We start from the raw sequence: 15,803 nt of genomic DNA, 5'->3' as shown, positions 1-15,803 counted from the left end.
GATCCAAAATCCCATTTTTCCTTATTTTCACTGACATCTGGTGTTAACAGATTTGACTTTTGTCAGTCTGATGGGTCTCAAGTAGCACCTCAGGGGTGGGTTCCCTGATAAGTAATGAGGTTGAGCATCATTTCATATTTATTACTATTTGGTTATTTGCCTGTGAACATCCATCCTTTTCCTGTGTTTCGCATCAGGTTGCTGGTTCCATATTGACTTACATGAATTCTTTACTCTGTTTTCAGGTGTTAAAAATATTTTTTTCTTATTTTCCAGCTTGTAGAAACTTCTGACCTTTATCATACCAGAGTTTAGAATTAGCAGTCAGATGGATTACTTTATGCCTAGTGCATTTCTTGTGCCCTTTTTAAGAAGTCCTCCTTGCCCTGATTATGTAATGATATTCTCCCCCGCCCCCCCAACAAAGTTTTCAAGTTTTCTCTTTCATATTCAAGTCTTTTATCCATCTGGAATTTACCTTTGCTATAAAATTTGAGGGAGGGATTGAATGCCTTTTTTTCCTGTGGGTCGTCAGTTGTTTAACACCATCCTTTTTTTTTCTTTTAATGTGAATTGTAATCCAGCTCTGTGATAGACGAATCGCTCCTTTTCCGTGTCTACCTTTGGTCTTCTATCTGCCTCTGAGCCAGTGCCACTCAGTCTCCATCAGTCTGGCATTGCTGTAATTCTTACCATCTCACAGGTCCTGTCCGCTTCCCCCCCCCCCCACCCCCGCCTTCCTGTTCTTCCCCCCCACCTTCTGTTTCTTCTGCCTCAGGTGCAGCCTTAGGCCATTCTTTGAATGCGGAAACACAATGTGGCATTGTCTTTCCATCTTTGTTGTGCTTATGTCTTATTCATCCTTGCTATACACCCAAGCTGCCTGAGGCTGTGTCCCTTACCAAGGCCACCTGGGGCCCCTTGCTCTGGAGGGGGAGGCATGATCCCACAGACCCGGGGAGGGGTCTCCCACCCAATGGCTGCCATCCTTCTGTGTCGTGTGGGTAAAGTACCACCAGCGTTCACAGCTGTCATACATAAGCGTTACCTCAGTCAGCTATAGATTTGTTCTATGGACAGACAATTCAACCATTGTTCTTTTCCAGAATCTGTGTTCTCATTGTTGTTCAATCGCTAAGTCGTGTCCAACTCTTTGCAACCCTATGGACTGCAGCACACCAGGCTTCCCTGTCCTTCACAATTTCCCAGAGCTTGCTGAAACTCATGTCCATTGATTCAGTGGTACCATCCAACCATGTCATCCTCTATCACCCCCTTCTCCTCCTGCCCTCAATCTTTCCAAGCATTAGGATCTTTTCCAATGAGTTGGCTCTTCACATCAGATGGCCAAAGTACTGGAGCTTCAGCTTTAGTATCAGTCCTTCCAATGATTATTCAGGATTGTTTTCCTTTAGGATTGACTGGTTTGATCTCCTTGCTGTCCAAGAGACTCTCAAGAGTCTTCTCCAGCTCCACAGTTTGAAAGCGTCAGTTCTTCGGTGCTCAGCCTTCTTTATGGTCCAACTCTCACATTCAAACATGACTACTGGAAAAACCATAGCTTTGACTAGATGGACCTTTGTCAGCAAAGAGATGTCTCTCCTTTTTAATATGTTGTCTAGGTTTGTCACAGCTTTTCTTCCAAGGAACAAGTGTCTTTTAATTTCATGACTGCCTTAAAAATTAAATAACTTATATGGAAAATAATCTCTATTAGCTGTGCCACCTTGCGCCACTTATTTAACCTGCCTGAGCTTTCAGCTTGTCATCACAAAAGAAATAGGATCACAATACCTGTGCCACCAGGCTCCTGCCAAGCTTAAATGAGATAGACTGTGCTCAGCACACAGGGAGTTTCAAATCATAGCTTGGAAAGAGGCAAAGGAAAGAGGGAATGGTTGATTGTGGGCTAGGGTGCTGGCTGTCTTATACTCACTTAGGTGGGTGGATGTAGGTGCAAGCAGCCTGCAGGGAAACCTAGTCGGCTTCTCCACCTCTCCTCTGGGGTTGGTCCCAAGCTTCCTCCCCACTTGCACATCCCCAGGACCCTGCTGTGGACAGTTGTCTTTCTCACCCTTAGTCCCCAGCCCCTCACAAGGTCCAAGTGTTTGGCAGATCTAAGGAAGACTCCACTTTCAGTTCTGTTTGATATAAACCTTGATTTCTGCTCGTTTTTCTCATCAGAAGTTTATACCAAGTCTGCCAATCAGAAGTAGGCTCTCAGGGCTGCCTTGAGTTATTCAAGCCTTCCCCTGCTTCTTACATTGTCTGTGTGATGCAGGGGCTTGCTTTCAACATCTGTACAGTGCCCTGCTTTTCCCAGTGCAGAGAGCCAGAAAACCCCACGTGGAGAGCCTTCTAGAACAAGGGTCCCCAACCTCTGGGATCTAATGCCTGATGATCTGAGCTGATGTAATAATAGAAAGAACATGCCCCAAAATGTAAAGTACTTGAATCATCCCAAAGCCGTCCCCCCACCCCCCGCCGGGTCCATGGAAAAATTGTCTTCCAAGAAACCATTCCCTGGTGCCAAGAAGGTTGGGGACCACTGCTCTAGAAACCATCACTGAACAGACAGCTGTTTGGGGAACATGGCTGATCCGACCTGTTCTCCTGCCACATCCAGACACACGCCACACCACTGTGTTCACTGATGATGACATCAGATGCCAGGTTCCCAGGGAAGGATCCGCTCAGCCACCACTAGCTTATTGATTATTGATGCCCAATTAAAGGGCAGGGTTTGAATGCATGCAGGCATCTGGGAAAAGTCCTTATTTGTCTACAGATGAAACTGAACTGTTGTCATTTCCCTGGCAACTTCACGCATCTTTGTGCCTTGGGAGCTCAGATGATGTCAAGCAGAGTGGATGCTTCCACAGTTGTATTCAGTTTAATGGTTGGCCTTAATCCACTTGTTCAGATGATTTGGACTTGTGTAAAATCATCCCTCGCTTCCTCTTAATATATTAAACTAGGAGAGAAGGGAAATTTCTTCCAGGACCTATCGCATTCTAAGGATAAACGCAAATTGTTCTCCTCTGATTCTTAATGGCCCACTATTAACATAGTAGGAAGCCCAACGCATTACTGCAATACCTCTTTTCACATCATTACTCCTAATGAAACTGTTAGCAGGGTAATAGCTTGACCTTTAGCTATGGATTCAGATAGCAAAAATATGTCCTGCTTACCCAATACCTATCCACATAGCATATGGGATGTTTTCAGATCAATCCAACCACAAACCTTTGGCCCCTTTCTCAGGCCTCATCTACCCATGTCACAAGGAATACGATTTCGTCCTCTGTAGGTAGATTCTAGTTAAAAGTTTCTTTTAAGTTTGAATGTAAGCCAGAAACGAGAATGTCAGTAATATGTTCAGTGGAAATAATTGTTTATAGATGTATTTTTTTCCTAATACTTTGCCTTCAAAGGTCTCAGATGCAGACCCAGGAGGCAGAGAGTTCCCTGGTCTCTTGTGATTGAAAGCAGATAAGCTTTTGCTGAAAGGAGAAAAAAATAGCCAGCAATTGTTGCCTTTTGAACATGCAGCAGAATTCTTGAGCTCAGGATGAGATTAGAAAGATCCCCTTGGATGCCACCCACATGTTAGGGGACCTTCCCTCTACTCCTGAACATGCATCTGCTAAGAATCACTTCGATGTCAGCATAATCCAAATCTATTTGGTTTATTTCAAATCTTTACTTCCTAATCTGGGCTAATTTGGATGCATGCATTTCCCAGTCTAGGAAGAGAGGGGTTGCTATGGAAATTAATTACATAAATAATATTATGAGGAAGGAGGGAGATGTTTACCTGTAAGATGGTACACTCAATCATTTTGTGGTACAATTTTCTTATAAACTAATAGGGTGCCAAATACAGGTACTTTTTTATAGTCATTCAAACAGAATTTCAAGAACCTTCCTGCAACTCTGATTAAGAAGTGTCACAATAAGAAATGTCACTGTGGGTATTTGACTATAATAAAACCTGTTACTTTAAATATATGCCATTAAGACTTTCTATTAATTCAGATAGGCCTTGCTCCTCCAATTGGCGTAAATGTCTGAGCTGTTGTATTTACTTCCATCAGAAACAAAAGCAGAAAGTACGTTTGTTTATTCTTCAGATGTTTATGGGGCTCTTAGTTGGGGGCACTGCAGTAGGTGCTTTTAGGGAGACAAGACACAGGCCCCTGCAGTTGTCTACAATCTGGTAGAGGAGACTCACAGGCAGCCCCACCCCCAGGATGTTGTCCCCTCTGCCTCTCTCCCGGGTGGAGGCTGCTTACTTGCATGGCCCATGTGCCCTGTGGTGGGCAGCCTGTCCATGTTTTCCCTGGACCTTAATTCTGCCTCCTCCTCCTCTCAGTTGGGAGTTAGGATACAGCCTTTCCATCAGCACCACTCCACATCGTCCTCTCTCCCCCAGGTCCTGCTGGCATCTGGGAAAACCTCACCATCCACGTGACTTCCTAGAGCTAGAGTGTCCCGACCTCGTCCGCACTGGCTCTCAGCCTCCGCTTCAGCCCTACACCACTAACCGCATATCCTGCTGCCCTTTCTCCCTGGCACTTCCTTGCCAACCCCACTGAGATTTCCATTCCCTGGTCTCTTAGATCGTCCTAAGTCTGAACCATTTTCTGGCTTCACTTGCTTCCTAGATTTGGGTGGAAAGGAAAATGGCTGAAGGAAGCAGTAATTCATTCCGGGGAGGGGAGTGGGCATCTTCACCAACATCTCCAGTGCTGTCCTTTATATCCTGTACCTTTGCCAAAGCCAGCCAGCAAATGCCTAACCCTAGACCAGCCCTCCCATCGCTATCTCCACTCTGGACAAGGAATTGCTAGGTGCCCTGGAGAAAACGCCTGCCCTGCAGTTGCCGCCACAAGCATGCGGCCCTCCTGCTCAGCACCCTGCATCCTCACTGCCTTACAATTCCAGATGTTCCCGCACTCTCCAGGTTCAGTGAGGCATCAGGGGCAGTGATGACCACCTCTCGCCACTTCTAAGTCCATCCCTGTCTTCCCCTTCTCTGGGTTCAGAGGAGGAAGTTTTCCTCCTGATTCTGGTTGAGGGTCACCCCTCTCTCTCCAGAATCCCAACCCCCAGTTCCTCTGGTGTATGGTCCCTCTGATTGTTCCTTCCTTCTCTCTGGATCCTACCCCCTCCAACAGTGCTGCCTGCCTTCCCCCACCCCAGCCTTCCTCCTCCTCTTCTTCCCTACTCCCACAAACCTGGTGTTTGGAGAGTGCTATCTCTGGTCACCCTCCCCACGTCCCTGCTGGCTGCCAGGGACCCTCTCCACACCTTCCTGGCTCTTCTGCACTGGGGACTGTGGGTCTCTCCCCTTTAGTGTATTCACACACTCCCACCTGCACCAGACCATGCTTCCCAGCTGCTTCCTGGACTCTGTGCCTTAGCCTCCCTCAGACCCCAGGGGTTCCAGCTGTTCTGTGCTTGCCCAGCACTCTGTTGAAACCTCCCTGCCCACTGTGTTTTCTCTTGTCATTTTAACAACCACACACATTTGTGCCCCTGAAGTCTACGTCTTCGGCAGAGACCCCTTCCCTGAACTACAGGCATCTGTGTTGAAACAACTGCCAGCCATCCCCCGTGGGGGCTCCACAGATGCCCCAAACTCAGTGTGTCCCAAACCGTGCCTAATGCGTCTGGCCCATCCCCTCACAATCCCTCCTCCTGGATTTACAAGTCGTGTGAGTCTCCAGAAATGCCAGTTCCCCATCTGTTCCATCGTCCTTTCTGTCTTCACTAGCGCCACCCTGACTCTATGACTATGCACATTCCTCAAAGGCATCCGTGCTCCCCCGCCCAACCCCGACACATAGCTACCCGCCCCAGGCCACCCTGCATCTCTTCCTGCACAACTGGATTGTTGATGTTTGTACACTCCCTCCAACCCTACCCTGCTCCCGCATCCACGGATTTTGCACCTGCAGTTTCAACCAGCTGCCAATCGAAATATTTGGGAAAAAATTCCAGAAAGTTCCAAACAAAACAAACTTGCCAAGTGCAGGCATCTATTTACATAGTATTTGCATTGTATTAGGTAATCTAAATCATCCCGGAGATGATTTAAAGTATATGGGAAGGTATGCCTATAATACACATTGTACCTATGGGACTTAAGCATCCATGGATTTTGGTACCCATGGGGGTCCTGAAACCCATCCCCCACAGATTCTAGACTGTTTATGACTTTCTCCCCTTCTTTCACATTACTGTTTACTTAGGATAAATTTATCAACATAGGATTACCAATCCAGAGGAATAACAGTTTTATATCCCTCGTCATACACAGCCATCTTATTTCCCAAAAGGGTTTTGCCAGTTTATGCCAACAGTCAAACTTGCATGTGCCAGGTCGACACAATTTTATCAATATTAGTGTTATCTTAATCGCTTATCTAATTTAGTAGGTATAAAGTGTGTTTTGCAGCTTAGAGGCTTACATGTTACTTGAATGTCTTCCATATTGTTTTTGCTAAGTCTGCTTTGTCCATTTATCCATGGAGGCTTAAAGTTACACTTTTATTTGGGACGAGCTCTTCCTGTGGTGGTGGATTTAGTGCCACTAGCTCTGCCCATTCAAATGAAAATTTTATTTTTTATTCAATAGAAATTGTTTACAGTTAGTTGAATCTGACATTTTCCTCTGTCCTTTTCTTTTTAAAAGAAACCTTTGAAACATTAAAACCATCACTATTTTAAACACCGAAGAGGCAGTGTGCCGTGACCGCGTGGCAGGCCTTGGCCTTGAGGGGAGCAGGCTGAACAGTGCTCGGGAACGCAGCGCGAAGCAGAAGTGCCAGCCCCGGCACCGCCGCACGCTGTGTGGCTTCGCTCAGATAATTGTCCTGCTCCCTTGTGTCCTGGCACACAACTCCCAGAGCTTCCTTTGTGCTTTTAGGGAGCTCTTCTCTAGGAGCTGCTAGCTCAGGATGCAAGAAGTTGACTCAAAGTAGGATTGGGGCTTTCACTATGACCCAACTGCATTGCTCCACTGAGCGCTGATCCAGTTAGCGGGAATCACCATGAGAACATCATCTCTCTGTGTAATTTTCCATTTGATTTTTTTTTTAAGATTTTTTTTTTGGTGTGGGCCGTTTCTAAAGTCTTTATTGAAGCTGTTACAATATTGCTTCTGTTTTGTGTTTGGGTTTTTTGGTCTCAAGGCGTGTGGGGTCTTAGCTCCCTGACCAGGGATTGAACCCGCACTTCCTGCATTGGAAGTCTTAACCACTGAACCGCCAGGGAAGTCCCCTCCATTTGATTTTGAGTTAACAACAGAAAAGTGAAATACATTAATACACTTGCAGAATTCTGTCATGGGGCCAAGGTACCCCCTAGGAAGCATTTTCTCTGTCCATAAGACACATACACATGGACATGGAGCAATCAGAAAAAGCAGTTTCAGTAGAAGCACAGGATATGGTGTGCAGGATGGGCCCCGCCAAGCTCCATCTTCACCAAAAGAATGTCATATGGATTTGGACGATAGCCACTGCAGAAGTGACATCTTTTAGAAATATACTCTTCCCCACCCCCCTTCTTGGGGTTATGTTCCTATTTCAAATATGCATTCTCTTTTTTCAAATGTTTAACAATATTTCACATTTTCTTTCAGTCTTCACAGAAAAATATTGCACTGCTAATCACGTGGATAAACTTCCTGGCCCAAGAGACTGGGTTCAGATTCTGCAGGATCAAATCAAACTGGCGAGAAGAAGGTTAAAAAGAGGCTCAGGTATGAATAAGCTGCAAGAAGATTAATTGCAGAAGCCCTCAACTGAATTCTTAGATGTTGCAAAATACAGTTCTTTACTCTCGGATACTTCATTGTCTTTTGTCTTTTGAAGGAGAAGCTTTATATAATTTGCCTTGGTTTTGTATTTTAAAATCTTATTCAAATGATTTTGAAATTCATCCTAAGATTAAACAGTGAAAATTACATCAGGCCATTTATTTTAGCACAAATGAAAAAGATTGCTAATCTCATTGGTAGTTTTAAGTTTGAAACAAGGTCTCTCTTTTATGATCTGTTATGTTACCTATTGGTTTTTTATTTGGATCTGCATGCCTATATAAAAAGTACTAGTTGTTTAAGGTTTAAAAAAATGAAATAACAATAATCATCCTACCAGAAATACCATGTGAAGTAGAAAGGGCTTTTTAAGTAAAATATTAACTTACCTTTTTTTTTTTTCAACCTGGGCTTGGCTATTCTGGGATAATTCTTCCAGGAAAAGTGAACAGCGGTTGCATTTGCCCATTTAGATTTGGGTATCTGCATTTGCAGTCTCCTCAAATTAGCAATGGGACAGTTTACCAGTGAAGAATCCCTTTGGAGTCATTTTTCTGCCATTGTGTAGTTATTATTAAAAAAAAATTTCTAATCAAACCTCAGGACCCCTGGCCTTCTAAGAGCCTTCTGTGCTTCTGTGGCTGTGATGTGAGAGTTTGGCAGACAGATTTTATTTATTTTTATTGAAATATAGCTGATTTGCAATGTTGTGCCAGTCTCTGCTGTACAGAGTGACTCATCTAACTCATACATTCTTTTCTTATGCTCTTTTCCATTATTGTTTACCCCAGGATATTGAATATAGTTCCCCGTGCTGTACAGAAGGACCTTGTGTGTATCCATTCTAAATATAATAATTTGCATCTACCAACCCCAAACTCCCAGTCCATCCCTCCCCCTCCCCCTTTCTCTCTGGCAACCAGAAGCTTGTTCTCTAAGTCTGTTCCTGTCTCGTGGGCGGGCTCATTTGTGCCATATTTCAGATTCCACATATGAGTGACATCACGTGGCATCTCTCCCTCTGACTTACTTCATTTGGTATGATCATCTCTAGTTGCATCCATGTTGCTGCAAATGGCATTATTTCATTTTTTATGGCTGAGTGATATTCCATTGCATATATGTACTATATATTTTCCCATCATCTGGGGAGACAGATTTTAGATGCTAGAATGTCATACTTTGGGATTTAACAGAGATTTGGAGGTTCCATGAGAACAGCAGTACAAACTCAGGAGACTATCTGTAACACAGCCTCTTGGAATTCTCACCATGAGTAGAAGTAACAGTGACCAAGCCTGCTGAGGAGCCCAGTTACCAGCCCCTGGAAGGAAAGCTCTGGGCTCAGGCTCAGAGTGCCCTTGACAGGACACAGAGCACTGAGGGACTGCGTGGTTTTTTGGTGTGAAAAACCTTATAGTCGGACTTCCCTGGTGGCACAGTGAGTAAGAATCCACCTGCCAGTGGAGGGGACGCGAGTTCGGTCCCTGGTCCAGGAAGATTCCACATGCCACGGAGCAACTAAGCCTGTGCACCGCAACTACTGAAGTTCTTACACCTAGAGAACCACCACAGTGAGAAGCCCTTGCACCAAAACACCGAATAGCCCCTGCTGTCCACACTAGAGAAAGCCCATAAGCACAGCCAAAAATAAATAATAAATAAATAAATAAACCCCTACAGGTCTATAAAAGTAAGGCAATGGCACCCCACTCCAGTACTCTTGCCTGGAAAATCCCGTGGATGGAGGAGCCTGGTGGGCTGCAGTCCATGGGGTTGCTAAGAGTTGGACACGACTGAGCGACTTCACTTTCACTTTTCACTTTCATGCATTGGAGAAGGAAATGGCAACCCACTCCAGTGTTCTTGCTTGGAGAATCCCAGGAGCAGGGGAGCCTGATGGGCTGCCGTCTATGGGGTCACACAGAGTCGGACACGACTGAAGCGACTTAGCAACAGCACCAGCAGCAGCAGGACTCAACTCCTGGATGAGTTTTCTATTAAAAATTTTCCCTTCCTCCTTCTTTACCCTTCTGGCTTCTTTTTACACTTAACTGATTCTCTCTTTATAAAGAGCAGTGGACTACTAATTTAACTGGTAAACAAATGGATTATCGCTTTAGGTAACAAGTCACAGAGAAGTCAGTAGATCCAGTTCCCAGGACTTATGTCTGCTCTTCACCAGCTCTGGCCCTCAGACCAGTCACTAGGTCCTTCTTATCCTTGAGTCTCCATCACTAAGGGGTCGAGAAGTACAGCCAGTCTCAGCGCTGTCCTGAGGCTCCTGATGTGTGCTGTACAGGAATGTCTATCAATGAAGTTAGCGTACCTCTCAGAAGAGGTCTGTCTTTGGGCACAGCCGTGCTTGGCAGTGGGGGGTCCCTGGGGCAGCCACAGTTGCATCCTGAGTCAGGAGACCCACCGGCCTGCTATGCCAGGGCAGCCGCTTTGCTCTTACGGTCCAGGCGTGATTATCAGTGATGCTCCTTTTGCTCTCAAAGGTTTTCAGGCTTGTACAGTAAGTCATGCCCTCAACCTCATCTTTGTCTCCGGTTTTCACTGCCTCCTGCATCCCCAAATCATCAGCAATAAACAGCACAGTGCAGTGCAGAGGACACACTGCCCTGCTAGCTCTGGTCTGCCATTTACAATCTCCTGGCAACCTAGACCAATGTCTCAACCTCTGAGCCTTGGGTTCTTCATTTATATAACGAGGCTGATGCCTTCCACGAGGTGTTTTCAGAGTTAAAATTAGATAAAGTATTGCCACTGATGGAGAGCAGATATATAATGCTCAAAAAATGCCCATGACCTTATTCTCCTTCCCTTTGCCAACTCAAAACAAAACAAAGTGACTCTTTTTTCCTTGCACATCTTAAAAGCACTTCCATGTCTTTCTCCTGGCATCGTTGGTCAGATTTCTTCCCAAAGGGTCTGTGTTCCCAGAGTTCACGTCCCCATCCCAGTTCACTTTATTTCTTACTGGAGGATAATCACTTTACAATGTTGTGTTAATTTCTGCAGACAACATCGTGGATCGGTTATATGTATATATATACATAGTCCCCTCCCTCCCATCCGACCCTGCTGGGTCATCACAGGTCACTGGCTAAGCTCCCCACGCTTAGAATCCACTGCATTTTGCCCTCTGACTTCACTCCTCTACATTTGCCACGTTCGCATCGGATCATCAGATTTCACTTGTTTATATTAACAGTTGAACTTGACCTCCATAGTGATTTTTACCCTGTCTAGTCTCCTTCTTGACACGCTCTTCCCCCAGGTTCTGTGATTTCATTCTGGTTCTCTTCTAGGTTCCCCCTCAGTGTCTGGGGTCTCCTTCCCTGGCTCTTTCACTTCTGCCTGTCTCCTCTGTTCTGCATCCTCCCTGGTGACGTGCACTGACCCATCGTCCCCAGCATTCGGCTCTAGGCTTGGCCATATCCTGAGACCTGAGTCTTCATTCCCTGTGCCTCTGCTAATGGGGTCTGTTCATGCCCCTCCCCAGATTAAATACATCTGACTTCCTATTGGCTCCCAAATAAAATCCCTGCTCAACACCCCTCTCAGCACGGCATGCATGGTTCTTCACCATCTAGCACCAGCCTCATCTCCTGCCATCAGCTTCTGCCCCTTAAGCCACATCAGCCCCCTCCCTGGTCTGAAATCGGCTGCCACCCCCACACCCACTTTCTCTCTGCCTGGGAAACATGCAGCATCTGAAAGGCTACTTCCTCCCGGAGGCCTCACAGGCAGCCCAGACACTTCGATCTTCCGCCACCGGAATCATGACAGGGACACACGTGTCTCCTCCATGAGATCCTTGGAAGCAGAGGCTGTGTGTCCCTAAATGTTTAGAGCAGTGTGTGCCATAGCGTGGACACGTGGGAATATTTGTTGAATGAACCAATGAACCAATGAATAGAAACAAAGGGACAGCAGTCCACAGCAAACAGGACTTAGCTCATTGCAGTCACGTGAAATCCCAGAGAATAACCTGTCGGTTCCTTGAGGTTCCAATGCTTCCCCACACCCCCAGAGCCTGGGGGTGGCTGTGTCCTGGGCACCCCTGTAGCCACTCTCCAGGTGCCTGGCCTTCCTCCTCGGGTCTTTCCTCTCACTTCTGTGCCCCCATCTCCTCAGTCCTCTTTCTTCCCTCCCAATTGCCGCTTCTCCCAGCCTCCCCCAAAGGTTCAGAGTCGTGGGTCAGGATGCCTGGACCTCACGCCGAGTGGATTAACTGAGTAACACCTGGGAAGGTCAACCTTCTGCCACGGGTCTCATCTCTTCTCAGACTGAAGGTCCCCTGTCTCCACCTGGAGACGCCTTACAAAGGCCTCCTTGTGACTCTTGACCCCTTAGATCTCAGGCTCCAAGGAAAGAGCTCTTTGCAGCTGACTAGCAGGTGTTAGGAACGACAGCAGCGTGAGTCGCCCCTTGTTCAGTGAGCCCTGGTGTCATGTTGGGTGCATGTCTCAGATGATCCCTAATCAAATTTCAAGAATAAGCCTGAACACTGTCCCTGTTAGTATTAAGTCTTATGTTGCCTGAATTCTGCATTAACCCATCCTGACTGTTTTGAGTATGTGAGCACTTGTATCTACCTGTTGCTTTTCAGAGCAAATTCTCGAACCCCCAGAACAAAAGACACTAAGTCTATTATCAGACAGAACTGAGATTTATCACTGTGAAGAGACTGAAATGTAATACAAGGTTACTCCCACGAGCCACAGCCGCCCCACCCGGCCACCTGCTGCCCTGTGGTCCCTGCACCCTGGTCCCTGCACCCTGGTCCCAGTCATGCCATCAGCTTCCAGCAAATCTGTACAGGCTCCTTCCACCAAAACCGCTTCCCTGTGTTACAAGGGGTTGATGGGAGCACACGGAGGGTGTAGGGAGTGCTCGGAGCTCCTCGGAAGCTTGTGGGGGAAGGATGGGATAAATTCTCATCCTGACGCTGCTACCTGAGGAGCTACAGAGACCACCCGGAGGAAGCGGGCTCGGTGTCCCAGAGCCTGCACCTGACTGATGGCGAGTGACTCACTGATCCCGAAAGGACCGGTAAGTTCTGGTCTGAAGAGTCACCTTCGAAGGCAGAAGACGTGCATCGGGTGTAGCGCGCCGGGCCTGCGCTGAGTACACTGGAGAGCACTGTTCTCAGAGACGCTGGACTAGAGCAATAGGCTCCGTTTTGATGTTGTTCCCCACTCCTGTGTATATTTTATACATAAACACGCCTCTTTTTTGTTGCTTTTTTCCGTTGTTGGATGCTGAGACCAATTACTCTAAGCTCTGGCCTCCATTCGCTTCCCTGTAACACACACAGTGGGGACCTTCCTCCACATCCCCCAGATAGATTGGCCAGGGAACACACTTCTTAACCATCTCAGGGTTTGGGTTAGTAATTCCCATGCCTGTTGGTACAGAATGGGGTGCAGTCTCCGCCCCCTCCCCCATCTCACCTGCCCAGATGACTGCCTACCCTGCTCTGGGGTCATTGTCTTATCTGATTTAGGACTTTTTCACTTCTGGCCCTGGCTTTAGATTCTCTGCTCAGAGAGCTGTGATTGGCACCTTGGCAGTTCTCACCTGCCCTTCTAGCAGGTTCTATCAGTGTCTGAGAAGTGGAAGGTGACATAGAGACCACACAGAGACCACGGGAGAGCAAAAATGGCAGCGCGTCTGCAGTGACTGCCAAGTCGGCTCTGTCTCCCAGTTTTGTCAAATCTTGCCCCACTTCATTCTCTCCAAGCAGCACGGAAGTGGGACCCCAGCAAACGAGCAGGAGCCACGTGTGTTGCTGTCGTCATGTGATGGGAACTAAGGGGCCGGGCTTCAATTCTATTGCTTGCTCTTTTTGTGTCTCCTTCTTGGTCTAAGTGACAATACAGTGCCTCAAAGGTATTCCACAGCTTCGACCTGATTTATCGTATTTGGCCCAGTTCCTGGAATTAGGTACACAACTCCACCTGGGCAAACAATCAACTCACTGCTAAAGCCAGCCCTCACAGCCTCCAGAAAAAAAAGAGTGCCCCCCACAGACTTGAAAGGTTGTTCTGCAAATCCAAATAGAAACTCATTCAGGGCTCTCATCACATGTAATAATTTTTCTTCGATAACTGGAATGATTCCTTTCCTGGTGTAGATTTTTTTTTATAATTTTCATTAGATTATTTCCTTGGCACGGAAATCACAATTTTTTTGTTGTTGTTGGATCTAAGAGTAAAGCTGTCGCTGCTATTACATTTTTATTGGACTTGTTCAATCTTCCTCAAATCTCACAATTTGCCTGTCACCAGAGAAGACAGACTGTGAGCTTGTTGTTACAGGCAGATGTTATAATTAAATTTAAGTAACAGTCGTGTTCTTCATCCGAGACACTTGGCCCTGTTCGTGCAGCGGTCAGCTGCTAATTTATACATAATCCTTTACAGATGTGGGGGTTGTGTATGTTTGGTTCTTACAGAGCACATATTTGCACAGGCCTGTTTTTAAAAAATGAGGATAGCTGAATTACAAAGTGATCAACTTCATCCCTGGAACTGAGTTTTGTCATCACTGAGTGAAATGCAGTTTTTCATAGGAAGTAGAGAAAGTTACTAAAGTGTAAAATGAACTAAAACTTGAAGTTTTATAGACTCATAAACCTAGAGAGCAGACCTGTAGTTGACAAGGGGAAGTGGAGTGAGGGAGGGAAGGTGTGGGATTAGTAGATGTAAACTTTTATACATAGGACAGATAAACAATAAGGCTTTACTGTACAGCACAGGAAGTTATAGTCAATATCCTGGGATAAACCATAATGGAAAAGAATATAAAAAAAGAATGTCTTTATGTATGTAACTGAGTTATTTTGCTGTATAGCAGAGATTGGCACAACATTGTAAAATCAGCTATACTGCAATTTAAAAAATTAATGTAAAAAACCTGAAGTTTTAAAAATGTAGCATATAGTGATGCATGTTATATATGTTTGGACTATTAATAGCAAAGAGATTAAGTCAAGGCATTAACCTGAGTCAAGTCCTTGGCAGAGTCACTTACTAGCTGTTTTATTACCTTAGGTAAATTTCTTAATGTCTGACTCCATTGCCTCATTTGTTAAAATGGGCATAAGTTAGACCTACCTTGTAGGGATTGCTAAGGATTAGATGACACGGTGCATATAGTAAGTGCTTAGTAGGTGGTAAGCGTTTAGTAAATGGTGATGCCTATCAGAGCTATTAATATTACTGAAGAAAATTTTAAATCCCAGACAATGAAAGATCATCTTCCTATTTAAGTTCACTGAAACCAATCAGAAGAGAATAATGTCAGGATGTCCCTAGTGGTCCATTGGCTAAGACTCCAAACTCCCAATACAAGAGGCCTGAGTTCAATCCCTGGTGAGGGGAATAAATCCCACATGCTGAAACTAAGACCCAGCACAGCCAAATAAATAAATAATTTTTAAGAGAATAATGTCTTCTAAATATGAAAATAACATGCTTGTTATTTTTTAAATATGAAATAAAATTTTAAAATTTGTTAAACTTGAACAAAATTTTAAATAGCCATAAACTTTTCATGCAGAGAGAAACACTTAACATTTTAGTGTGAGCGTATTTTGCCCATAAATCTATTGTCAGAATTCTAATCTTACCATTTGTCCCATCTGGATATGTTTTTCATTATTAAGCATTCACCTACATCGCCATCTTCTCCAACCAAAACTGGTCTTGACTACTCTCTCGGTGTTTTCTCTTTCTGGTGGGTTTAGGTGAGGGGTGATGGGTTTTTCACGGGCCAGCGTGTGGCAATCTGCAGACAGGATGGTAGAGAGGTAAACGAGGGGAAATCTCTGAATGTCTCCATCCATCTCTGAACCCTGATTGTGTCTAAAATCACAACGATCAGGGACTTCCCTGGCAGTCAGTGATTAAGACTCTGCACTTCCTCTGCAGAGGGCATGGGTTCCATACCTGGTGGGGGA

General features: G+C 45.5%; 1 protein-coding gene across 5 annotated transcripts in view; it reads left to right on the top strand.

The window, feature by feature from the left end:
* BEND7 (BEN domain containing 7) overlaps nucleotides 1–15,803 on the top strand; it is an 85,741-nt gene that overhangs the window by 63,300 nt on the left and 6,638 nt on the right. For all 5 annotated transcript variants that reach the window (XM_069547502.1, XM_069547503.1, XM_069547507.1 and 2 more), the window contains one exon: nucleotides 7,655–7,774. In XM_069547502.1, coding sequence (XP_069403603.1) covers nucleotides 7,655–7,774 — 120 coding nt within the window. The remainder of the gene's footprint in view (nucleotides 1–7,654; nucleotides 7,775–15,803) is intronic.

Source organism: Ovis canadensis, chromosome 13, assembly GCF_042477335.2.
Source record: "Ovis canadensis isolate MfBH-ARS-UI-01 breed Bighorn chromosome 13, ARS-UI_OviCan_v2, whole genome shotgun sequence".
Classification (NCBI taxonomy): domain Eukaryota; kingdom Metazoa; phylum Chordata; class Mammalia; order Artiodactyla; family Bovidae; genus Ovis; species Ovis canadensis.
The sequence above is the reverse complement of the archived record's forward strand: the minus strand, read 5'-3'. Positions and strand labels throughout refer to the sequence as shown.